This window comes from Lactuca serriola, chromosome 4 (assembly GCF_051521515.1).
Source record: "Lactuca serriola cultivar US96UC23 chromosome 4, Lser_US96UC23_V15, whole genome shotgun sequence".
Taxonomy (NCBI): domain Eukaryota; kingdom Viridiplantae; phylum Streptophyta; class Magnoliopsida; order Asterales; family Asteraceae; genus Lactuca; species Lactuca serriola.
Genome location: NC_136411.1, coordinates 58940769 through 58966657, shown reverse-complemented (window position 1 = coordinate 58966657; position 25889 = coordinate 58940769). Strand labels below are relative to the sequence as shown.

Genomic DNA, 25889 nt, shown 5'->3' with positions numbered 1-25889 from the left:
TGATGATCTAACAAGGTACACTTGATAGCAACTCCCTATAGGAATTCTCAAGGTTCACCGGTGTGCGCCAATGCTGATATACTTACATGTTTTCATCTGCCTTTTTGTGTTCAAGTTAAAAGAATTACTTGATCGACTTGTATGATTGAAATGTGTAAGAGACTTAAATGTGTACAACAGTAAATGCATAAGCGATCTTCCACTTGAGCATTTACGTGGTGGAAGATCTGTCATCTGTGTATTTGTTTGATTTATGGGAGTTTTATAATGGATACGTGAAATGATCAAAAAGGCACATTAGGGGGTTTAAAGGTTACAATACAATTGGGTAACTGGTTCGGTCAAGGGATCAAAAGTGAAATGAAACTATAAAATAGGGAAGATAACTTTACAAAAATGAATCTTAAGGACTAAAACCGTTATATCTTTTAACCCACGAGCACGAACCGTGTAATTTACTCGAACAATTAATACAAAAGTTTTGTTGACTTTTCCATTCAACAACTGCAACTTGCCATGAAGCAATCGCAATAATACAAAAGGTTTGGTTGACCAGTTGACATTTTTTTAATAATAATTTAGCGGGGCATTTGAAATTTCTTCGTTGACGTGACCCACAAAATTAATGTATGTCGTCACTTTGTTGATATTACTGGCTGTTACCGATCATTGGGTTGTGTAGTATCAAACATCACTAACTTCTTTGCAATTATTTGTTAAGAAAATCTCTCAAGAACGATTTGATTTATAGAAGTTCCATCAAGAAAACCCTTAATGGCGTCTTCTTCAACTTCATCCAATCAAAAGAGCTTTAAGTATCATGTGTTCTTGAGCTTTAGAGGAGAAGACACGCGTAAGACCTTTGTTGATCATCTTTACGTTTCTCTTAAGCAACTAGGTATTCACACCTTCAGGGATAACGAGGAACTGGAGAAAGGAAAAAGGATCGATGAGCTCTTCAAAGCCATTGAAGAGTCAAGGTTCTTTATAATTGTTTTCTCCCAAAACTATGCATCTTCTTCTTGGTGCCTGAAGGAACTTGCGAAGATTATGGAGTGTCAAGACGAAAATGAGCAGATTGCTTACCCGCTCTTTTATGATGTGGAGCCCAGCGACATCGGCAAACGAAGTGGGCCAGTTGAAGAAGCCATTGCCAAACATAAGACTAACGAACAGATTACGAAATGGGAAAAGGCTCTGGAAAGTGCAGGCAATCTGGTTGGGTGGAATCTAAAAAACATTGCTGATGGGTAAAAATTCCTTTATCATATCTCTGCAAAAGTATTCTTTCATTTTTGTATTTCTAATCAGGTCCAGCTGTGGATGTAGAAGTGTCATCCATGGCCTTGATGTTAGGTTGTAAAATTTCAACTCAAAGTTGAGTCTTCTATGTGATGATAGAACCTCCTTAAAGTCAGCAACAAATATATAAATAGTTCTGCCTTCACTTCACCATATCTGACTTTTCACCCATTTCTTCCTTGATTTATGAAGTATGTCTTAGTTTTATAGTTAGTATTTTTAGTATTAATTTAAATTTTAGAAGTAATAGGCATATAAGTATTACTTGTTTTCTTTGCTTTGTAATGCAATTCATTGAAACCGTTTCCTTCAAATTTAAGAGGAATATTTACTTCTTTTGCAGCAGCAAAAAATCGTTTTTCTTCTTCTCAATTGAGCCTTAAAACCCAGTAGCATAGATTGATCTTCTTATTTTCCAACATTGTAGAAGCATATATATGAAGCATGAAATATGGTTGTATGGTATAGTGCTGAAACTAATTTATCATGTGGGATATTCTTGATCAAGCTACTTGAATCTTGTTTCATCTACAGGCATGAAGCTGAAGCCATAAAAAAAATTGTTAAAGAAATTTCACTCAAGTTACGATCCATTCATTTGAGCAATGATGAAAATGTAATAGGCATGGACCACCGCATGCAAGATCTTGAGTCATCTTTGGGGATCGGTTTGAACGATAAAGCGCGCTTGATAGGGATCAAGGGGATGGGAGGCATTGGGAAGACAACTTTGGCCAGAGCTATTTTTGATAACATATCTTCCCATTTTGAAGGTAGTTTCTTTGCTGATGACGTAAGGGAAATTTCAAAAAAGGAAGGTTTGCGGTCATTGCAAGAACGAATCCTTTCAGGTGTTCTAAAAGATGAAAACATGCGTGTGGGGAGTGTTCATGATGGGAAAGAATTCATGAGAATGAGGCTACCCTATAAAAAAGTTCTTCTTGTTCTAGACGATGTGGATGATGAAGAGCAGCTTGAGGCGTTAGCTGGTGATTGGTTTAAGGACGGAAGTAGAATCATCATTACAACAAGAGACGAGAAAGTGCTGCTAGCACACGGAGTAGATACAAACTGGATTCATGATGTCGGCTTCTTGTCGGATGAGGAAGCAATGAGCCTGTTTAGTAGGTATGCATTTAAGAGATACATTCCAGATGAAGGGTATGAAAAGCTTTCATCAGAAGTAGTACGTTATGCTGCTGGTCTTCCCTTAATGATTAAAGTTTTGGGTTCACATCTGCGTGGTGAAAATGAGCTAGTGTGGAGAGGTGCACTAAAAAGACTAGAAACAATTCCATCTCGGAAAATTATAGAGGTGTTGGAAATAAGCTATAACAGCCTAGAGGATGATCACAAGGAAATGTTCTTAGATGTTGCATGCTTCTTGAGGGGGTTTCCTAAAGAGTATGTGGTTAGAGTCCTTGATAGCTGTGGATTTAGTGCCGCATATGGTTTAAGAATTCTTGAGCAAAAATGTCTCATAACAATTTTAAATGATGACTCGAGTAGATTGGGCATGCATGATAGACTAGTAGAATTGGGACAGAATATTGTTCGGCGATCACACCCCGATGACCCCAACAAACACAGCCGACTCTGGATTCGCGAGGAAATTGAAAAACTATTCACCGATGATTCGGTAATTAGCATCAAATTTACTAAAACTTATAATAAATTTTCATTACCTATAACACAAGTTTTATATATGGTGATTGGTTTTGGATTATAGGGTACTGAAGCATCAACATGTATAGGACTGGAGCTGGTGTGGAAGGAACTGAGTCCTGAAATTATCATCAAAAGCCTTGGAAACATGAAGAAACTTAGATATCTTTGTCTTGGTGGGAAGCATGATGACTGTTTCCCTAGGGACTGGAAGTTTGATAAAACAAAACAGTACTTACCGAATTCGTTACAGTTTTTGTATTGGAATGTTTACCCTGGTTTGTCTTTACCCCCAACATTTCGAGCAAATCATCTTGTTGGACTTGAACTGGTTGGAAGCAAAATCGTGCAACTTTGGGAAAGTGGAGAAAGAAAGGTATATTGATTGATTAATTGTAACCCTTTTGCTGTATGTGTTAGCTTATACATGAATACTCTGTGTAATTAGTTTTCTTTTTGCATGTGATATATAGGTTCTTAAGAAGCTCAGATTCCTCGACCTGAGAGATTCCAAGTTGAGGACCCTTGACCTTGAGATGACTCCGAATCTTGAGAGGTTAATTCTTATTGGATGTCATGATTTGACAGAGATTCATGCGCCCATTGGATGTCTAGAAAGGCTTGTTCTCGTAAATTTAATTGGTTGCTCATGGTCTGTATCTTTTTCTTTGCTTAAAAAGTTGGAATCACTTGTGCTTCTAAGTATACCTGAGTTATCTGTGGCTGCGAAGTGCTTGGAGGAATTCCCAAGGGACACCACAAACAATCTACCAATGCTACGGTTTGCATTCCACTATTGTAAAGAACAAACCTTGTCAACCGGAATTGATTCTAAGGCTGTCGTTCTAGATCTCCAACCTTGCACAAAACTTGAGAGTGTTTCAGGAAGCATTTGTGGTTTACAACATCTAAGACGCCTTAGATTCTATGGCTGTATTCCAGAGTTGCCTAATGACCTTGACCTGTTGAAATGCTTAGAACAGCTCAATTTGGTGTCTACACACATCAAATTTCTTCCTGATAGTGTTTGTATGTTGAAACACCTAAAATCTCTCACACTTAAAGATTGTTGGTATCTTGAAGAGTTACCGGAGAATCTTGGTTGGTTAAAAAATTTAGAGGAGTTGAGTTTGTCGTCTGCAAGTATTCGATGTCTTCCAGATAGCATTTGCATGCTGATTCATCTGAAATCTCTAATACTTGAATCTTGTGTGCTCCTTGAGAAGTTACCCGAGGATATTGGGCAATTAGAATGTTTAGAGGTGCTGAACCTGACCAAGTGTGTATCTTTAGGAGATATTCCAAACAGCATATGTAACTTGAAATGTTTGAGATTTCTCTTTCTTGGCTTTTGTAGTAAACTTGAGAAATTGCCTAAGGATTTTGGAAATCTAGGGCTTTTAGAAGGTTTAGATATATCGTTAACACGAATAAGTCGTCTTCCACACAGTATGTCTTCGATGACTGGTGTGGTTATTTTTGGATCCACATCACTTCTTGAACAGTCACGTGCTTTTGCAACCGAGATATTCCAAAATAGTCATTTCCGCTACATACCGGCACCCACAGATTAAGGAGCCAGTCTACGTACAGAGACTATCTGACGAGGTATTTTCTTCCTGTTTCCATTGATTATATTATGTTTTAGAGACTTAGCAAATCATGTAACAGGCTGAAATTTTAAATGATTAGAGTCGTCCATAATTATACTGTTTATTACATCACATTAATTAGCAGTTTATTTCGAGATGTAAGCTTAGTTCCATAGGGTAGCTGATTTATTCTCTTAAGGAAGTAACTCGATTTGGAACTCTTCATAACCGAAAGACTATTTCTTCAGCCTTGTACCATGACAAAGTTTAAGTATTAGATATGAAATCCTAGCAACACATACTGATGCATGTGGATGATATTCCATTTTTTTTTTCATTTTCTTCAACTGAACAAGTGTACGTGCAATTATGGATCCTTGCATTTGAACCGTTTCCTGCATTTAGGAATTCCACGGACCATTTGAACCCTAGTTTTCCTAAGGGAAAAAGTGGAGCAATAAGCCTAAAAGTGTTTTTGAAACGTTTTAGCTAGCAAACATTGTAACCCATTAAGCGTTTGACTTATCCATTTAGCATTTTATTCAGGTGTTGGTGGCGGCCTTGTTGGTGATGGAGGTGGTGATAAAATTAAGTAAAATTTTGAAAGAAAAATTAAGGTAAAGTATTTGAACTTCATATAACTAGCATGTAATGAAAGGTGGTATAACCATGTCATACTTTGGTATAGTATACCGGAATGAATGTAAGATGTATCAAGTTTTTACTAAGATTGTGAAAGTTTCTTGCAACATTATTTTGTAATGTTGGTGTGTAGTTATATTTTGAATTCTCATGTTGTAGAACTTGTATCTATGTAAATGGAAGATCGGGTGTCAAAGAGTCAAATATTACTCTTGAATTTGTATCTTTGTTCTCATGTTGTAAATTTTTTTGAATTATGGATAACATGTATTGTGTGGACAGTGTTATTTTATGAGAATGAATAAAAGAATAAGATTGCGTTTAGTTACGGAAAAACAGTTTTCATTTTTTGTTTTTTGTTTTCCCTTTTCAGTTTTCGTTTTCCGTTTTCGGTTTTCATTAGAAAATTTACAAAATGCGTTTAGTTAAAACTTATTCATTTTTCATTTTCAGTTTTAGAAAATTAGAAAACGTATTTAGATGTGTATTTTTCTATCGGTTTTTATTTTTAGAAAATGGTAGCGGTGATAGGATGGGCGTGGGGACGATGGCGGTGGTGAGGGCAACGGCAAGGGGACAGGCAGTGGTGGTGGCGGCGGTAATTGTGGCAGTGGTGGTGATGACGGTGGTGGTGGTGGTGGTGATGGGGTAGTGGTGGTGGTGATGGTGATGGTGATGATAGGTCGGTGATTGTGGTCGTGGTGTTGGGTGGGTGTGGGGTGGGGTGGGTGTGAGTTTGTGGGGGTTGGTGTGTGTGTGTGCATGTGTGTTTGTAGGTGTATGTGTGTGTTTGTGGGGGTTAGTGTGGGTGTGTGTGTTTGAGTGTATGTTTGTGGGGGTGTGAGGGGGGGGGGGGGGGGGTTGTGGGGGTTGTATGTGTGGGTGTTTATAAGTGTGTGTGCTTGTGGGGGCGTGGGTGAGGGTGGGTGTGTGTTTGTAGGGGTAGGGGTGGTGTGGGTATGTGTGTGCGTGTGTGTGTTTGTGGGTGTGTGTGGGGGTGTGTTAGTGTCTGAGATTCGATGCCTATTTCATTGATTCTAACCAAAATATATACAAGATTACAAATGGGTAATTTAGGAAAGTCTAATCTGCTAGAGAACTAAATAAGGAACATATAATGTACAATAAATACAAAATATACAACATAATTGTGCAAAATATATGACTAAAATATTTCGCTAATACTCCCCCGCAGTCGAATCTGTAGATGGTCGAATAGTCTCGAGACTGGATCGAAAACGGGTGAAGAGTTGACATGGCAATCCCTTTGTGAAAATGTCCGCGTATTGGTAATCTGCTGGGATATGAAGGACACGTACGGAACCCATATGGACTTTTTCTCGAACGAAATGGATATCGATTTCAACATGTTTCGTCCATTGATGTTGAACTGGGTTTTGTGTAAGGTAGACAGCTGAAATGTTATCACAGTATATGATGGTGGCTTGGCGCAGCGGGAGATGGCGCTCAAGAAGAAGGTTGTGTAGCCATATCGTTTCAGTTGTTGTATTTGTGACTCCTTTGTATTCAGCTTCGGCACTTGATCGGGAGATAGTAGGTTGCCGTTTGGATGACCATGAGACAAGGTTGTCGCCAAGGAATACGCAATAGCCGGATGTGGAGCGGCGTGAGTCCGAACAACCCCCCCAGTCAGTGTCAGAGTAAGCGGTAAGTTTGGTAGACTTTGAGGGATTGATGTAGAGGCCATGATTGGTGGTGCCTTTCAGATATCTCAGAATGCGTTTTAAGAAATTGTAGTGTGGTTCTCTTGGTGCATGCATAAAGAGACAGACTTGGTGAACGGCGTAGGCAATGTCTGGGCGAGTAAACGTCAAATATTGTAGGGCTCCGTCAAGGCTACAGTATAGAGATACATCTTGCATTGGGTTACCAATGGTGGCACTAAGCTTGGAGTTGGTGTCAGTAAGTGTAGCGCATGGCTTGCAATTTTGCATGTTGGCCCTTGTAAGAATGTCATTAACATATTGTTCCTGTGAAAGGAAAAGTCCTCCATTTTTGTGTTGAACTTGAATTCCGAGGAAATGATGGAGAGGGCGAAGATCGGACATTGCGAACTCTTTGGATAAAAGATAAATGAAGTACCGAAGAGTAGTGGAGTCGGATGCAGTCAAGATGATGCCATCGACATAAAGAAGGAGATACGCGATTTGTGCACCGTGTCGGAAAACGAATAAATAAGTGTCACTGTTAGTGCTTTTGAAACCACATGTTTGAATGTATGTTGCAAATCGATGATACCATGCTCGTGGTGCTTGCTTGAGCCCATACAATGATTTTTGTAATCGACATACATGATTTGGGTTTTGCTTATCCATAAATCCGGGAGGCTGGAACATATACACGGTTTCTTTGAGGTCCCCATGTAAGAAGGCGTTCTTTACATCGAGTTGATGAATTGGCCATGATCTTGATACAGCAAGACTAAGAACGGTCCGTATTGTGGTAGGTTTCAAGACGGGACTGAATGTTTCCTGACAGTCTATTCTGATTTGTTGATATTTTCCATTGAGGATTAAGCGTGCTTTGTATCTCACAAGATCCCCATTAGCGTGAAATTTATGTCGGTAAATCCACATGCAACGTATGACATTAGCATTGTTGGGTCGTGGTACTAATTCCCATGTGTTGTTATCTATTAAAGCCTGGTATTCATTAGTCATTGCAGAGTGCCAGTTTGGATCAGATAAGGCATATATGTAGGATTTTGGAAGTGGGGAGATGATTTTATGGTTTATGGTGGTATGAAGGTTAAAGGGTTTGTTTGGTTTTGTGATACCAGATCGAGATCGGGTTGTCATTGGGTGTTGAAAAGGTGGTGGTGGTTGGGTTTATTGTTGTGGGTTTCGGCGAGAGTAGATGAACGGGTAACGATTGGAAGTGGAGGGTTCAGTCGGAGTAGGCTTAGGCTGGTGTGGAGAGTTGGTAGATGTGACAGGGGTGATAGATGGTGGTGAAGTTGCCGATGTTGGTTCGACTGGGATAGTAGGTTGGTTGTTTGTGATGTTTGGTTGGTAAATAAGAGGGGAAGGGTCAGTGTCAAGGAAATAGTAGTTTTGTGGTTGTGTAGGTGACATGGCGGGAGAGGATAATTTACCCGTAGATGTGTCGAGGCAGCGATAACCACGGTATTGGGCGGGGTAACCAAGAAAAACACAAGGAATAGATATTGTGGAGAGTTTGTGTTGTTGTTATTAACCAAAATATACACCTTCTGTATATTTCGGATCTTATATTTACTGTGTAATTAATGTAAATTAGTACTTCCTTATTTAGCCTAGATTTTCCCCAATTTCCTCCTTTATCAGTGAAAGGCATCGATTCTTTTGTAATTATATGGTATCAGAGCCAAGTGCTCCTTACCCCAAAATCTCTCCCTGCCGTCTCAGCTACAGCTGGACATCTTTACTTTGCTTCTGATCATCCTCTCTACTCACGATGTCAGACAATCAAGACCCAACTCCTGTCAAATCCCTCCACCCCGTCTACGTGGTCATGAACATACAGAACAAGATCCGCACCCTTGATGGTACCAAGGTATCATACTCTTCATGGGTTCGCTCGTTCAAACTTCATGCTAGAGGTTACAGAGTCCTTACCCATATCGATGGTTCCGACCCTCCATCCAAGACTGACCCGACCTATGAAAACTGGTCAGAGATTGATGCCATCGTCCTCCAATGGATTTATGGAACGATTTCAGATGATCTCCTTGCGCGAGTACTTGAACCGGACTCTACAGCATATGAAGCCTGGTTCAAAATTCAGAATATCTTCCTCAACAACAAAGGATCTCGTGCTGCTGCTCTTGAACACGAATTCACAAACCTTACCCTTCGAGCAATGTCGTCCCTTGAAGCTTATTGCCAACGTCTCAAAGATCTGGCAAGTCAACTGAATGACGTCGATTGCCCTATCAACGAGAAACGTTTGGTTCTTCAACTTATCCATGGGTTGCCATCTGAATTTGACACAGTCGGCGCCTACATCAATCAAACCCTACCTCCATGGGATACCGCGTGCTCCATGCTTCAACTTGAAACCCAGCGACAACGTGCTCGAGACTCGCACTCATCCACAGAGATCGTTGCTGCTGTTGAACACAACCCACCAGCAAACTCTAATTCCCGACGTGGCGAATCTGGAAACAGAGGCCGCCCTAACCAGCAGCGCAACACAAATCGTCGAGCACCTGTCTCTGCATCTCCTTCTCGACCTGGTTATACGTCTTCTGGTCGAACAACACAAACCCAGTCAAATAATCACAGAAGCCCTATGTCCAATCAAACACGCCCTACCTAGGCCGGATACCCACCATCATTCTGGGCCCACCCATATTGGGCTTCACCACCACCTTGTCCATATCCCACTCAAGCTGGATGGGCTTCTCCCTGGCCTACCTCTTTTGCCCAGCAGCAACCACAACACCCACAAGTTGAAGCCAATCTTACAGAAGTAAACCCACTTGAATCTTCGGAACTCGGGGCTGCCTTTTCAGCTATGACTCTGGACCAAGAAAATGATTGGTACATGGACACCGGATCTACATCTCATCTCACAGCCAACGAAGGTAAAATCTTGGTCCATACTTTGTCTTCTATTAAATCTGTGTTTGTGGCAAATGGAAATCAAGTACCAGTTATTGGATCAGGTCATACAACATTACCCCATCCATCCAAACCTATTCATCTGAAAGATATACTCCACACACCTCATACCGTTAAAGACCTTATATCTGTTCGTAAATTTTGTCGTGATAATTCATTTTCTGTTGAATTTGACTCCTTTGGTTTTTCTATAAAGGATTACAAGACCAAGAAGCACCTCTCTAGACACGAAAGCTCTGGCGATCTCTACCCCTTCACCAAACAAGTCAACGCTCCAGCTTCATCCTTTTATGTTTCTTCTAGTTCGCCTCTTTGGCATTTTAGACTCGGTCATCCGGGTCATCATGTAATAAATTTTCTTAGTCAAAATAAAAATATTTCTTGCAATAAAAATGATTGTATATCAGTTTGTCATTCTTGCCAACTTGCTAAACACAAACGCCTACCATTCAAACACTCCACATCTTTTACTCTCAAACCATTTGATCTAGTTCACGCTGACCTTTGGACCTCACCCATCCACAGTAAAACTAATTTTAAATACTACCTCATCATCATTGACGATTTCAGCCATTTTACATGGGTGTTTCCCTTAAAATACAAATCAGAAACTTTTCCCAAAATCAAAGCCTTCTACAAAAATATCCACACTCAATTCAATATCACCCTCAAAACTTTCCAATGTGACAAGGGCGGTGAATTTGACAATCATCACTTCCAGAATTTTGCTTCCACCACCGGTCTTCACATTCGATTCTCGTGCCCACACACCTCTCAACAAAATGGCACAGCAGAACGAATGATCCGTCGCATAAACGAAATCATGTTGTCCTTACTTACCCATGCTTCTTTACCACCTTCCTTTTGGGTTGAGGCCTTTCATACCGCTACCTACTTGCACAACATACTTCCTACTCCATTACTTGACAACCGAACTCCTACCTCCGTCCTCTACCTCAAACATCCAACTTACGACTACCTACGAACCTTTGGTTATGCCTGCTTTCCCAACCTAACCGCCACCCGCAAACACAAACTAGCACCTCGGTCTACACCTTGTCTTTTTCTAGGTTACCCAGCCCAATACCGAGGATATAGGTGCCTTGACATGTCCACGGGTAAAGTCATTCTCTCCCGACATGTAACCTTTGATGAAACTTCTTTTCCTAATGCATCTGACACACTAAACCCACCACACAATTACTCTTTCCTTGAAACAGAACCCTCTCCTCTCCTCTTCCACCCACCAACCACATCAATCTCCACTCCCACCGAAACCACTTTTTCCTCTCCCTCTTCCAACCAAACCCCCGACACTACTTGGTCCCCACCTACCCTTGCCCCACCCTCATACTACCCATTTACTTACTCCCGGAGAACCCAACCAACCCCTCCACCTCCGCCACCCCCACCTACATCCTATCATCCCATGACCACCCGCTCCAAAGCTGGAATCACCAAACCAAACCCACCACTCAACCTTCACACCAACACCAACACCAACACCTCCACCATTTCACCTCTTCCCAAATCCCACAAACATTCCCTATCTGATCCAAACTGGTACTCCGCCATGATCGATGAACATAGAGCTCTAATAGATAACAACACATGGGAACTTGTACCTCATCCCCCCGAGGCTCATGTCATACGTTGTATGTGGATATACCAGCACAAATTTCATGCAAACGGGACTCTTGAACGATATAAAGCACGCTTAGTCGTTAATGGAAAATGCCAACAAGTCGGAGTAGACTGCGATGAAACATTCAGTCCCGTAGTAAAACCTTCCATAATCCGCACAGTTCTTAGTCTTTCCGTTTCCCGATCATGGCCTATAAACCAACTAGATGTAAAGAATGCATTCTTACATGGGAATCTCAATGAGACTGTGTATATGTTCCAACCCCCTGGTTTCACGGACACACAACACCCAACACATGTTTGCCGGTTACGAAAATCTTTATACGGGCTTAAACAATCCCCGAGAGCTTGGTATCATTGCTTTGCAACATTCATTCACACATGCGTTTTAAAAGCACCAAAAGTGATACCTCTCTTTTTGTCTTCCAACGAGGCACAAAAATGGCATATCTTCTTCTTTATGTGGATGACATTGTATTGACCGCTTCTAACGACGCAACTCTTCGACACTTCAACACTCTATTATCCAAAGAGTTTGCTATGTTGGACCTTCGGCCTCTTCATCACTTCCTCGGCATCCAAGTGAAACATCAAAATGGAGGATTATTTCTTACCCAAGAACAATATGTGGATGATATTCTTCACCGGGCGAACATGCAACAATGTAAACCTTGTGCCACTCCTGTTGACACTAACTCTAAACTCAGCACAACTGCCGGCGACCTAATGCAAGACACGACTCTATATCGCAGCCTCGCTGGAGCATTACAGTACTTAACCTTCACTCGCCCCGACATTGCGTATGCTGTCCAACAAGTATGCCTCTTTATGCATGCCCCTCGCGATCCACATTTTAACTTTCTGAAACGTATTCTACGATACCTCCAAGGCACCCATCATCATGGACTCCATATTTCTCCCTCCAAATCTACAAAACTCACTGCATACTCTGACGCAGATTGGGGGGGGGGGGGGGATGTCCCGACTCTCGACGGTCCACATCCGGCTACTGTGTATTTCTCGATGATAATCTCATTTCATGGTCGTCCAAATGACAACCAATTATCTCCCGGTCCAGTGCTGAAGCCGAGTACAAAGGCGTTGCCAACGCCGCAGCTGAAACTACATGGCTACGCAACTTACTCCTCGAGCTCCATCTTCCGCTTTACCAGACAACGATTATTTATTGTGACAACATTTCAGCTGTATATCTTACTCAAAACCCGGTTCAGCACCAACGCACGAAGCATATTGAGATTGACATCCATTTCGTTCGCGAAAAAGTTCGCATGGGTTCCCTTCACGTTCTACATGTCCTTGCTAATTACCAATATGTAGATATATTTACCAAGGGATTACCCCGTCATCTATTCACTCGCTTCCGTTCCAGTCTCTCTATTCAGCCAGCCAACCATTCGATCGCGGGGGAGTATTAACCAAAATATACACCTTCTGTATATTTCCGATCTTATATTTACTGTGTAATTAATGTAAATTAGTACTTCCTTATTTAGCCTAGATTTTCCCCAATTTCCTCCTGTAATCTCTCTGTACATTGGGTATTTAATCCCCTCCTTTATCAGTGAAAGGCATCGATTCTTTTGTAATTATAGTTGTGTGGCATTAAGATTGGGGTAACACGCAAAACCAAAAATCCGTAGGTGATCGTATGTGGCATGTTTGAGATAGAGGACGGAGGTTGGGGTATAGTTGTGAAGTGTTTTGGTGGGTAGGATGCTGTGAAGGTAAGCTGGGGTGTGAAGGGCGTCGACCTAAAAGGAAGGTGGTAGAGAGGCGTGGGTTAAAATAGATAACATGAGTTCGTTGATACGACGAATCATACGTTCGGCTGTCCCGTTTTGTTGGGAAGTGTGAGGGAAAGAAAAACGGATATGAAGACCGATAGTAGATGCAAAGTGATGAAGTTGGTGGTTGTCAAATTCTCCCCCTTTGTCACATTGGAGAGTTTTAAATGTAGTGTTGAATTGAGTTTGTATGTGTTTGTGAAAATGTATTATCTTTTCATGGGTTTCAGATTTGTACTTGAGCGGAAACACCCATATAAAGTGTGTGAAATCATCAATTAAAATAAGGTAATACTTAAAACCAATGTTGCTGCGGAGTGGTGATGTCCACAAGTCGGCATGGACAAGGTCAAAAGGTTTTATGGTGGTGGATGTGGAGTCGGTAAAGAATAAGAATTTGTGCTTAGCAATTTGACAAGATTGACAAACAAAGGAACGATCAATTTTATTGCAAGAGATATATTTATCGGAACTAAGAAAATCCATTACAAAATGTCCTAGATGACCTAGTCTATAATGCCAAAAAGATGAACTAGATGAAATAAAAAAGATAAAGTTGGAGCTGTTTCTTGATTCGTGAAGGGGTAGAGGTCACCATCACTATTGTGCCTCGTTAGGAGCTTCCCAGTGCTGAAATCCTTTATAGAAAAACCATAGGAATCAAATTCAACAGATAGATTATTTGTTCGACAAAATTGACGGACAGAGATTAAATTTTTGATAACTTTGGGTGTGTGAAGAATGTTTTTGAGATGAAATGGTTTATGTGGGTTTGGTAAAAGAGAGTGACCTGATCCATTTACTGGTACTTGATTACCATTTCCAACAAATACCAATTTTATAGATGACACACTTGGAATTGAGATTTTACCTGCATCTCGGGTAAGATGAGTAGTTGCTCCTGAATCCATGTACCACTGGTCATCGTTTTGGTCCAAAGTCATTGTTGAAAAAGCTGCCCCGAGTTCGGAGAGTTCCAGTGGGTTTACTTCAGCAAAATGGGCTTATGGTTGTTGGCCTTGCTACTGCTGCTGTGTCGGAGGTGCAGGCCAAGGTGAGGCCCAACCAGGCTGAGTAGGATACGGGCATGGTGGTGGTGAAGCCCAATAAGGAGGCGGATGAATGGACCATGGGGGCAATTTTGACCAAGATGAAGACTGCGCCGATTATTCTGGTTTGTAGCTGGTGGGCGACTATTAGGTGCTTGGTTTGTTTTGTTTTGAGAACGAGATGACGATGAGAAACGTGGATTCGAGTTACGTGGATGGGATGGACGGCCTCTGTTTCTAATGTCCCCGCGTCTTGATTTAGGGTTCGATTGTGGTTCATGATCAACAGTAGCGTCGACCTCGACAGGTGAGTGAGTTTCACGGGCACGTTGTCTTTGATTTTCAAGCTATAACATCGAGCATGCAGTATCCCAGTTGGGAGAAGTCTGATTTATGTATGCGGCCACTGTGTCAAATTTTGAGGGTAAACCACGAACCGGTTGCAATACGAGACGTTTTTCATTGACTGGGCACTCCACATTGTTAAGTTGACCAGAGAGGTCCTTTAGTCGCTGACAGTAAGCTTCAAGGGGTGTCATTGCTCGAAGAGTCAAGTTGTTGATCTGATGTTCTAGAGCTGCTGCCCAAGAACCCTTATTATTGAGGAAAACGTTCTGAAGTTTGGACCAGGCATCATATGCAGTAAAGTCCGGATCAAGGACCTGACCAAGGAGATCATCGGATATGGTCCCGTAGATCCACTGGAGAACAATAGCATCAATTTCTGACCAAGTGTCATAAGTTGGATCTATCTTTGCTGGGGGTGCTGTTCCATCGATATGGGACAAAACTTTGTAGCCTTTGGTGTGAAGTTTGACCAATCGAACCCAAGAGGAATACGTGACCTTGGTGCCACCAAGAACTCTCACTTTGGTGTGTATGTTGGTAACTGTGTAAACGGGATGGATTGCCTTTGTAGAGTTTGTTTCAGTTGCACCAGACATGACGCGGGGGGGGGGGGGGGGGGGGGGGGGGGCATTGGTGTGTGTGTGTGTGTGTTTGTGGGGGTTGGTGTGTGTGCATGTGTTTGAATGTGGGTGTGGGTGTGGGTGTGTTTATGGGGATTGGTGTATGTGTGTTTATGGGTGTGTGTGTGTGTATGTGTATATGTGTTTGTGGGGGTTGGAGTGTGTGTGTGTGTGTGTGTGAAGGTAGGCTTAAGAGTGAGTGTAGGTAGGTAGGAGTGTGGTGGATTGGGGGTGTTAAGGTGAGTAGGTAGAAGTGGATGGGGTGGGAGTGAGTGTTTATATTTTAGAAAAATTTTGGAATTAGAAAAATGTGAAAAGTAATGATTATCGATTTTCCAAAATTTTCCAACTTCTTTGTAACTTTAAAAAATTAAAAATTTTCATTTTCCATGAAAAATTTAGAAAAATAGACGAACTAAACACGTTTTCAAAATTCTCATTGTGTGTGCCCTTCCATTCCGGTCTAGAAAACAATAATACACATCTAAATTAAAAATAATATATATACATACACATAAACCCAAACTTTAACGGAAAACAGCCCTTCTGTGACATGAATCTAGTTGCTTAAGCTACATACATCAAGTCTGGTAATGTAACTCTCCTAACTGTGGTTTAATACAAGTTCAAAACTAAATCATCTAATCATTGAATTTCTTCAAATACTTACATAACTTAATTTAATTTCTACAAACTATCCACTACTTGTATGCTATACAAAAACTACGCCCAATAAATTTCACCCTTGTGTGGTAGGTGTTAGTAGTTAGTTATGATGACAGCTCACTGTTCAATTAAATTACAACACATGGCAATTAAAAGATTCCAACTTTAAATTCAATGGGTAAAAGAAGGTTTTAATTAATCCATCATGATCTCAAACTCACCCCATCACACTCTTGTTGAAGACTCCGCTTTTCAAGTAATTTCTTCAGAGCATACGAACATCTACCAATCAGTTAATAAAATTTTTCCATTAGATTGATTATTTACCTTTTCTTATTTTCATTTGAAATTAAAAATAAATAAATAAAAAGTGTTATGATTTAGTTGGATGATTTACCTCCATGGGAGGTGATCAATGAACATAGAAGGCGATACAATCAAATCCATGAAAGCTTCCTTTTTAACCACATAAGCTTCAAACCCACACTGTGTGGTTAGTGTACTCTTCCATCTTCTATAAAGAGGGACATCGTTATTTTTCTTGTCAGGGATTATATGAATGATGACACCTGGCAAAAACATTTCTCTAAAGTTTTCATGTGTCTCCTCTTTTTCATGTGATGATGGCATGGCTTCCATGTACTGTGATACAAGATGATCACGTGATGTCTCCTCATCATGTGGAGGCTCATAATACGGATTAGAGTTTCTATTTGATGAAAAACGTCTGCGATTGACATTATTATCATCATCCGATGTATCATTTATGTCTATATTATGCCAATGATTGGAATCTTCATTTTGTTCCCGAATGCTCACTACAGTGATTTTCAAAAGCTTAGTGTCAACATGCAAACAGTTATTTTGCAGGATATAATAAATTATTTTTATTATTTTGATTTTAATATACATAATGGGGGTATTTTAGTAATTAAGTACCACGTATAGCGTGACCCTCGTCTTCATTTCTTGGTGGCAATGAGCTTGACCCTGAAGAAGAAGAAGGCTCCTCATGAGGCTTGTGCCATAGATAAGTGCTCACTGAAAGAAACCTTCTTGCAAGTTTCTGCATTTTTGCTGAGTCAGCATCCCTGTCATTCGATAGTGCCAGCATGGCAGCTCTTTGCAACCTCATGATCGAAGCAAGCGAAAGGCGCGATGAAAATTCATTATCGTACACAATACTGCAGAAAATAAGTAGACATTTTAAAAAATAATTGGGAGAAAAATGGATGACAAAATAAATAAAAAATAAAAAAATTACCTTGTGACAAAACCTGAACATGCATTTGCTAAGACTGAATCTACACATGGAAGTGGGCCATAACTATAAACTTGTAACTGAGGGTATCGACCATATAACTGTTGATAAGAAGAAGGAAAATTATAAACAAACAAGTCCGGGGACTAAATTGTAATTTTTCTCAAAATGAAAGGTTTTAAATATACCTTTAATCCTAGCATTGAAGCGATAGCTCCACCAAGGGAATGTCCCACAATGCGAAGGTTGTAGCCTTCACACTCACATCCCTCTCCCAGCAATGAAGTAAGCAATCCGCCAGCTTGGAATTCTGATTTTCAATAAATTCTAGAAGAAATCAGTTTAAATTGTCATTAGGATAAACATTATAAACACTATGATAATGTTTCCACCCTAGTTATATATTGTTTGGGCAAATTACACAAAATGCCATTACATTATAAAAACCTGTTACCAAGTTTGATTTGTTTACATGGAAAATTGTTAATGTGTGTTATAGTATCAAAATATGGTAAAAGGAGATAATGTAATGTAATGGATTTTGTGTGATTTGCTGAAATAGTATGATTAAAAAAGAGAAAGAAAGATTAAATTCATACCTTTTTTTTCAGGATTTCCATCAATTTGCTGATAGAGATCACGTGCAGACTCGACTATACCGGAGTGTCCATAATATCCTGAACCTGGTGGAATAAGATTACCACTGTGACAAGGTCATGAAAATGTCATAATAAGATGCCATTCAAAAATAAATGTTTAAAAAAGAATATTATAAAACTTGTCCCAAAATAAATGCAAGATTATTTTTTTCCATTTTGAGTGTGTGAGAGAGAGAGAGAGAGAGAACAGAACGTACTATATCAAACCATCTATATCTTCTGTAGCAAGCACACATTCCTTACTTAAACCATCTGTTAGTAAATCTTCAGGAGTTTCAGTTCCTCTCACACAAATCACAACAGATTTTATGTCATGAAGAACCACAACAAAGTATGCTGCTTCACATCTCGCCTGAAAACCCAACAATATCCAACTTCAAAGTTCAAAACAAATAAATAACTAGTGGGATGACCTTTATTAATCTTATATTTTCGATAAATTTTTTTCTAATGTTCTCGTACACAGGGACCATTTTTGTAAATTTGCTATTAGACAGTGACCATTTTTATCATTTTTTGAAACGTTGGGACAATTTCTGTAATTTGTGAAAAGTAGGGAACGTTTATGCAAGTGAAACCACATGGACCATTTCTGTAATTGTATGAAACATAGGAACTATTTTTGTTAATTTGCTATTTGCCAGGAATCATTTCTGTAATTTTTTAAAACACAAGGACCGTTTTTATAAAAAAAAAAAAAATTCTGCACAAAGACCGTTTTTGTAATTTTTTCTATATAGGGACCATTTCTGTAATTGTATGAAACATAGGAACCATTTCTGTTAACTTGTTATTTGGCTGGGATCATTTCTGTAATTTTTTAAAACACAAGGACCGTTTTTATAAAAAAAATAATTCTGCACAAAGACCGTTTTTGTAATTTTTTCTATATAGGGACCATTTCTGTAACTGTATGAAACATAGGAACCATTTCTGTTAACTTGTTATTTGGCTGGGATCATTTCTGTAAATTTTTAAAACACAAGGACCATTTTTATAAAGAAAAGAAATTCTGTACAGGGATCTTTTTGTAATTTTTTCTATATAGAGACCATTTCTGTAATTTTCTGTTAAACTAGGGAACATGTATGTACAGAAAAAAATCTTGGCAGGGACTGTTTGGGTAAATATCCCAACAAATGTAAGGATATATAGAATTATTTTTTATAAAAAGGGTCCTTGTGTTTTAAAAAACTACAGAAATGATCCCTGGCAAATAGCAAATTAACAGAAATGGTTCCTATGTTTCATACAATTACAGAAATGGTCCATGTGTTTCACTTACATAAAAGTTCCCTACTTTTCACAAAATTACAGAAATAGTCCATGCCTAAAAGCAAAATTACAGAAATTGTCCTTATGTTTCACAAAATTATAGAAATGGTAACTGTCGAATAACAATTTTTGTAATTTATAGGGACCATTTATGTAGAGAAAAGTTCTTGGCAGGGACTGTTTGGGTAAATATCCCAACAAATGTAAGGATATATAGAATAAAGACATGTGAAAAGTGAAAACTAGTCATGAAGTAACAACAGATTAAAAATTACAAAAATAACCTGATAGACACGTCCTTGTCGAAGTGTATCAGGGGGCAAATTGACATATTTTAAAAAAGCTTTTGCATGACCTCTCCACCAATTGTCTCCTTTGAGTTCAGGAAGCTTATTTCTAACCCAAGGTGTCCAAATCCCTTGCCTATGCAACCATGCACAAAGGAACAATACAGGGTTTCTTCCAACATCTAGTAAAAGACCCTGAAATATTAATTAATTAATTAAAATTGAGAAACTGTTTTAAAAATATGAAAAGGCAAAAGTTATGAAACTGACTGTATAGGCAGCTTCTGCATAAGGATGAAAATCAGCAGCTCCTTGAATCAATTCTTGAGAAGCCACCGTGACTTCCTCTTGAAAATTAGGCATTCGGCTTTCCCTTTGCAACAAAGCTAGGCCTGTATACAGTAATTAATTAATCAAGTCACAGAAAGTAATAGAGTCAATCACAAAAATAAAGAGAAAAAAAAAAAAAAGAAAGACCTTATCACAAAATTAACATAATATTTCTTTTCAAATGTAAACAAATTAGGTTCATTTTAAAGAAAAGAAAAACCTGCCAAGAGTTCTAGATGTCCTTTCCCAGATGCACGATAAGCAACAAGGTCACCCAGTAACTGTGCCACTGAGAAAACTTCATCTTCCTCCATTGCAGTTCTACAATTTGAAGTAAGCAAAATCAATAATACACATAAGAATTTAAAGGGTTGTTTCTTTTTGACTTGATGAGCTTAATGTCTTAAGCACTTAATCTACACAGCTATACATGGCTGTATTAAGACACTAACCCTTTACCTATTTCCCCTTCTTTTTTTTCCTCGCATCATCTCTATTGTGAAATGTATGTTTTTGGAATGTAAGGGTAAAATGGTCATTTAGACTCATTCAGATGGTTGAAAAGAAACAGACGTTATGTATACAACACTTAATGGGGAAAGAAAAAGATTCGGAAGCATACAAGTATTTTATACGTCCCATACAGCACAATGCCTCACGGATGCCATGATCAAATATCTCATGGTAATGGTGTTTCCATGCTTTGTTTTCATTTGTGTAGAAAGATCTCCATCTTAAAACATCAGATCCTGAAAAACATTGTAACAGTGTGACAAAACACACCATGATGATGAATAGAACCAACATACTATGCAGCCAGATCTTGTTAGTTGAAAGAATCCCTGTAGAAAAAAAAAAAAAATAAAAAGTTTTAGGGATAGTAAGACACTTGTAATAGTGGAAAGAACAAAATAAGAGAAATGAGACTCAAGTTTACCTAATACACATGCATTTGGAGTTCGATCTTCAAAAACATTTCTTGAAACACTGAATACAAGATAACTTGCACTCATAAACTGGAACATTGTAATTACAAATGCAAATCGGGTCCACCGTATCCACTTCCTGTATCTAATCTGTTAAGTAATAACAGAAATTTTAAATTAGGTGACATCTGTACAATTGTGATATGTCAATTCCAATGGAACATTTGCATACAAAGATATTCCATTTGTATGATTGGGTATAGGTAGATAGGATACCAAATTTTGTTAATGCATAAATTCAACAATTAGTTGCTAATAATTAGGAAAAACAAGGTCCAACAATGCCAATACTCACACTGTTCAAGATTAAATCCTAGATGATGTATTGTAATAACAATGTGGATGATGGAGAAAGGACATGTATCTTGATGAAACATGTTTATGATATGGAAATGGAAATTAAATGATAAAGGTATGACAAGTCAAACCTGATGTGACAAGTGGTTATGTTAAGACTACTTGTCTATGAAAAGAACTAAGACTCTAAATGGGTGTGACGAGCTTTATGAGCCAAGTATGTGTTATGATATGACAGTATGAGACATGTCTTCTATTGTAATGCAACATGTCCAATATGGTATTATGCTATGTATCTACTGATATGTTATGAGATATCTAAAGGTTCCATCATTTCTATGATTGATAAGTAATGTGTAAAGCATGCTAACAATATAGACAAACAATATGTACAGGAAGCTCACGTAGGATAATATGTTAAAGTGTCATTGTAAAGGACCAGATGTGTTAAAGTATCTTAATTGGAATATATGTCAATGTTTTAAGAATAGGCCTAAAATGATATGTATATGCTTAGGATTAAGGCCTAAAATGATATTGTCAATGGACTTGCATGTGTATGATATGTTGATGTGATATGGAATAGATTTCCTAGGACATTGGAAATCAAAGGCAGTGAGTTAAAGAAGCTAATAAAGCTCAAGAAAGATTAAAATCATCGGCTAAGGCGATTAACATGAGTCAAGAATTTGCCAAACCATATATAGCTCAAAACAGGAGTTTTGTGAAATGGTTCCTTTGCAAAATGATGGTGATATGTTTTCTACAGAATAGTATATATTTTACCATGTATTATGATGAAATGTTGTGGAGAGGTTAAGCAAGGAAAGGCACAAGGTTATGTAAAGCAATCTGTAGTTCATGAAACCTTGAAGGATCTTATTTCTATAAAAGCAAGTGATATGTGGGCAAATACTATGTGTAGAAGCATACTGATATCTCAAAAATGGAGATGGCTTGCTGTAGCCACAACTTATCACCTATCTATACTCTTTCTCAATTTTTTTATGTTGTGGACCAGTTCAGAGGTTAAGCAAGGAAAGGCACAATTTATCACCTATCTTTATCATCATGTATTATATGATCAAGTTGAAAACACCAAGTCCTTAAACAAAATTTATCAAGAGTTTGATCCACTAATTGGTAAAAAAAACAAATTTCTTACTGATGTTCATTTTCTGAACATTTTTCTTAACCAACCCCGTCATTGTATGATTACTAATATAAATAAGAAGAAAAAGAAGAAATCGATGTGAAATTTTACCCGCCGATGACGCCGAATTAGGGTTCCAACAGCTCGTTTTTCGGAAGGAGTATTAATAATCGTCATGGCCGTAGCTCTTTGGGAAATTGCGATCGGAATCATCGTGACTATTCTCAGAAACGAGACAAAAAGAATCACAATAAATGGAATAATATCTCCAAAGTCACAGTCCGGATAAGCCACGGTGATCAAAATGATGTTGATGATTATCAATAGAAGATTCGAAATCCCTAGAAACATAGCGCTCCATCTCACCTGCTTGATGTTAAACCCCTCGATCATTGTGATGCTAGTAGATTAATAGTCACATTGATACGATCAACAAGAAAGGGATTTAACATCGACGACCAAATTGGGGATTCTGGGAATCATTGAGTTATTGGGGAAGAGAGTGAAGATGTTCGTTGAATTCGGTTGTTTGATTCTTCAGAAAACGTGCGGGCCCTTGTTATTGACGCTCGTTGATCATGCGTGTAAGAGAAATTCAAAGAAAAAACGAATTACAAAATGAACTTAGGTCAAACAAATTTGATTAGCAAGATAAGATGTAAAGTTCTTTAATCGTAGGCCTTGATATTGTTTTCAAAATGTTGATAAATATATTTTATTATAAATAATTATTTTATTATTATTTTCTTGAAATTATATTTTTTTAAATTAAACATTTATAAAGCATTGTAATTATTATCTATATTAATTTCCATCTCGATTTACGACGTGTTCGGCAAAAATAGCTGGTAGCGGATAGCGGTAGCGGTTAACGGGTAGCGTTTGATTTTGGAGCGTTTTGTTGAAAGCTACTTCATGTAGCTTTTGATTTTAGAATGTTTTGTTTATCTAGGTCGCTACCACCGCCATTCTAAAAATGTCATAAACTCTGTATTGATCTCGTAGCCATCGGAAAAGATAGGAGTGGGTGGAGTAGGAGCTTGTGTAGGCTTGTCTTAGATCAAATTTCTACTTTGAGGTATGCTTCTAGTATTTTTCTCCTTGCCCTTTTCTTCTTCTTAGTCAAATCATCACCACCACCGTTATGGTGGTGGAAGCCACCTCCGGCCACCACTACTATGATGGAAATGGGTGGTGTTGTTTCCAACAATGATAATGAGTTCATAATAGGCTTGGGTGCTGAGAAGATGAAACCTAAAAACCCTAAGTACATAACTTATCTAATAGCAACATACATTGGATTTTCACATTTGCTAATGTACTTTGAGTAAGGGTTTGTGATTCTAATTGGCTTTTTGACTTAATGTAATATTGCTACTATTAGGAACTTAATTTCCAGCATTAATAGTCTATGGTTGATGACTTATTGGGTTAAGATGTCAAATTAACCCAATAAGTAAAAGTTAGGAATTTATGGAAAATACCTATTCTGATCCTGTTTTGTAAAAATCCTAGAAAAATCATCAGGAGTCGGATTTAGGGTTCGTCATTTCTCAAATTTCAGATCTTGAGTCTAGTATGCCCGTAATTTTTTCCTTGACCTGATGTTGGCTAACTAGGGTGAAAATCATTATTTTCACAGACTAGTCCAAAATTAACTGCATTGATATGTAGTTTTGTAAAATCCATGGAAAATTATAGAAAACTTGTATGGACATGTACAAGTGGTTCCTAGAAATATAAGACATTGAACTACTAGAATATGGAAAAATATTGTAACTTTGGTAGGCTTTGGTGGTGGTGTTAAAGTGGCCTTGAACAGGATGTTGTTTTAGGTTAAAATCTAGAAATTTAATTTATTAGATTACTTATATGTTTAGGGTGAATGGTAGCCATTTTTAATCTAGATTTATATTCTTAGGAATTTGGAAAAGTGAATTGGTGTGATTGGGTTTTCGAGCTACAGTCAGAGGTTTATCATGATACTCGATGTGAGTTTCTCATTATAATGATTGATGTTGTGCATCTTTTACTTTAACTCATTTGTGCTTATAGGATGTATATGTGGGTAGCACTAGGTTAGGTTACTGTTTAGTTAGGGATCGAACATAGCCCATGTGTCCCAAGGGTCGACACACTAAGCAAGGGGGTCGGTGCTGATGTGTCTAATAGGGTTAGGTTTGGCGGATTGGGCTTGACCAATGTGTCCCAAAGGGTTGACGTAATGAGCAAGGGGGATTTGGGTATAACCAATGTGTCTCAACATGTGTATGTTTGTTTCCGATTTATTCTTTTACATGTGTGTATGGTTGTGTGACTAATGTTGTTGATACATGTATGTCAGGGGTAGAGCTTGTAAGATATGATATTGTGTATGTGTGAAATTTATTAAGCTTTGTGCATATTTCTTTTCCTTTAATAATATTGTTTCAGGATCAGCAAGTACTCAGGATGGCAGGGCATGACAATACACATTGGCTCGGGATGGATTGTTGGAGTTTTATGTTACATTGGATTATGTTTTTTTTGGAATTTAAAATTACCAAATGGTTTTTGAAATTACCTTGATCATTCGATTCTGGTTTGAATATACTTATATTGGTTTTTAAATTTTCAAAATTTATTGCAAATTTTGCAATGTTACGAGTTGGTATCAGAGCACATCTTGAGATAATCAATCTCACTTCGGTGAGTTCTGAAATTAAGTTCGCGGCTCAAGAGTTATTTTTAAAAATAAAATTTTATAAAACTAAACGAAACGGTTTGGAAAAAGGTGATTGAAAGCACGTTGTATACAGTTACTCAGTGCTAAAGGAAAAAGGGAAAGTGTTCAAATCTTATTTATTGTTCTACGACATAAAATTGTTATATGTGCTAGAATAGCCGGTTAGTTGTACTGCTTAATTGCCAATTGCTTTGTGCTTTTAGGAATTCTTATTAATTGTAACGCTTGGTCCAGGTATTAGTCATTTCTTATCATGTTTTTAAGGATTTGGGATAGAACTCGACAAGTTGGGGAGCTCCAACTCGCCGTGTATGAATCTCTTTGGCCGCGGAATTTAATGGTCCAACTCGACGAGTTAGGGAGACCAACTCGATGAGTTGAAGGCCCAAGATGAAACCTTAATTTAGGGTGTTGCACCCTATATAAATGATTTAACCTCCCTTGGCTGGCCTCCCTACCAACCTTCATGTCCAAAGAAACCTTAGATTCGTTTTCCATCTGGCATCTTAAGTGTGGTGAGCTTAAAAGAGTGGTTTTTGGTGATTCTTGAAAGGAGCTTAAAGGTAGGAAGCATCTATCTTGAAGGAGGGGCTTTAGATCCAGAAGCTCTTCTTCAAAGGAAGCATTTTTTAGGTATATAGTTGTCACTTTGTCATGTATTCATCTCGATCTTCTTATTTTGAAGTTTAAGCATGATTTTGGGGGGTTTGATTGAGTTGTCCAAAAGATGTGGGTTCCAGGGGTTGTCAAGCTAGATCTGACCCCTTCGTGACCTCTTGAAGCTTAAAGTTACAAACTTTATTGGTCCTTATGTCCCATTCATGCAATATGTCCATTATGAAGTCATAGATGAGCCTTAGAGGGTATTTCTAGCATGGATGGACGTAAAGTTTGAAACTTTACGTGCTTTGCCTAACTTTGGACATCAGATCTGTGTTTTGGAACATTGGAGTGAGAG

At 38.5% G+C, this 25889-nt stretch overlaps 4 protein-coding genes across 5 annotated transcripts; 2 read left to right on the top strand and 2 right to left on the bottom strand.

The window, feature by feature from the left end:
- The first annotated feature begins 689 nt into the window (after positions 1 to 689).
- Positions 690 to 5405, top strand: LOC145101673 (TMV resistance protein N-like). Its single transcript, XM_079038929.1, has 5 exons — positions 690 to 1250; positions 1837 to 2941; positions 3032 to 3343; positions 3441 to 4575; positions 5106 to 5405. The coding sequence occupies exons 1-4, from the start codon at positions 775 to 777 to the stop codon at positions 4539 to 4541; spliced, it is 2994 nt and encodes a 997-aa protein (XP_078895055.1). The 5' UTR covers positions 690 to 774; the 3' UTR covers positions 4542 to 4575; positions 5106 to 5405.
- A 3252-nt stretch (positions 5406 to 8657) lies between these two features.
- On the top strand, positions 8658 to 9521 carry LOC145098415 (uncharacterized). The gene has a single exon (XM_079036050.1). The coding sequence runs from the start codon at positions 8658 to 8660 to the stop codon at positions 9519 to 9521; it is 864 nt and encodes a 287-aa protein (XP_078892176.1).
- Positions 9522 to 14671: 5150 nt separating this feature from the next.
- LOC145098414 (uncharacterized) lies at positions 14672 to 15268 on the bottom strand. The gene has a single exon (XM_079036048.1). The coding sequence runs from the start codon at positions 15266 to 15268 to the stop codon at positions 14672 to 14674; it is 597 nt and encodes a 198-aa protein (XP_078892174.1).
- Positions 15269 to 15818: 550 nt separating this feature from the next.
- LOC145101670 (lipase class 3 family protein) lies at positions 15819 to 22859 on the bottom strand. Of its 2 annotated transcripts, XM_079038927.1 has the most exons (14): positions 22318 to 22859; positions 20708 to 20846; positions 20393 to 20612; positions 19991 to 20091; positions 19711 to 19832; positions 19438 to 19635; positions 18076 to 18230; positions 17819 to 17922; positions 17408 to 17529; positions 17223 to 17320; positions 16898 to 17142; positions 16356 to 16776; positions 16180 to 16240; positions 15819 to 16078 (listed from the first exon to the last, which is right to left on the bottom strand). In XM_079038927.1, the coding sequence occupies exons 1-14, from the start codon at positions 22597 to 22599 to the stop codon at positions 16076 to 16078; spliced, it is 2271 nt and encodes a 756-aa protein (XP_078895053.1). In that variant the 5' UTR covers positions 22600 to 22859; the 3' UTR covers positions 15819 to 16075. The 2 variants fall into 2 exon arrangements, with proteins under 2 accessions (XP_078895053.1, XP_078895052.1); XM_079038926.1 differs by having other exon boundaries at positions 15819 to 16240; positions 22318 to 22858.
- Between the last annotated feature and the right edge of the window lie 3030 nt (positions 22860 to 25889).

Bases quoted from the DNA above. Each gene is read 5' to 3' on its own strand.
- LOC145101673 (XM_079038929.1), top strand. From the start codon at position 775: ATGGCGTCTTCTTCAACTTCATCCAATCAAAAGAGCTTTAAGTATCAT. The intron at 1,251-1,836 runs GTAAAAATTCCT...TTTCATCTACAG, and splicing joins CTAAAAAACATTGCTGATGG to GCATGAAGCTGAAGCCATAA. The intron at 3,344-3,440 runs GTATATTGATTG...TGTGATATATAG, and splicing joins GGGAAAGTGGAGAAAGAAAG to GTTCTTAAGAAGCTCAGATT.
- LOC145098415 (XM_079036050.1), top strand. From the start codon at position 8,658: ATGTCAGACAATCAAGACCCAACTCCTGTCAAATCCCTCCACCCCGTC.
- LOC145098414 (XM_079036048.1), bottom strand. From the start codon at position 15,268: ATGTCTGGTGCAACTGAAACAAACTCTACAAAGGCAATCCATCCCGTT.
- LOC145101670 (XM_079038926.1), bottom strand. From the start codon at position 22,599: ATGATCGAGGGGTTTAACATCAAGCAGGTGAGATGGAGCGCTATGTTT. The intron at 19,833-19,990 runs GTTTTTCTTTTC...TACTGTATACAG, and splicing joins ACATCTAGAACTCTTGGCAG to GCCTAGCTTTGTTGCAAAGG. The intron at 17,530-17,818 runs GTATGAATTTAA...ATTGAAAATCAG, and splicing joins TGGAAATCCTGAAAAAAAAG to AATTCCAAGCTGGCGGATTG.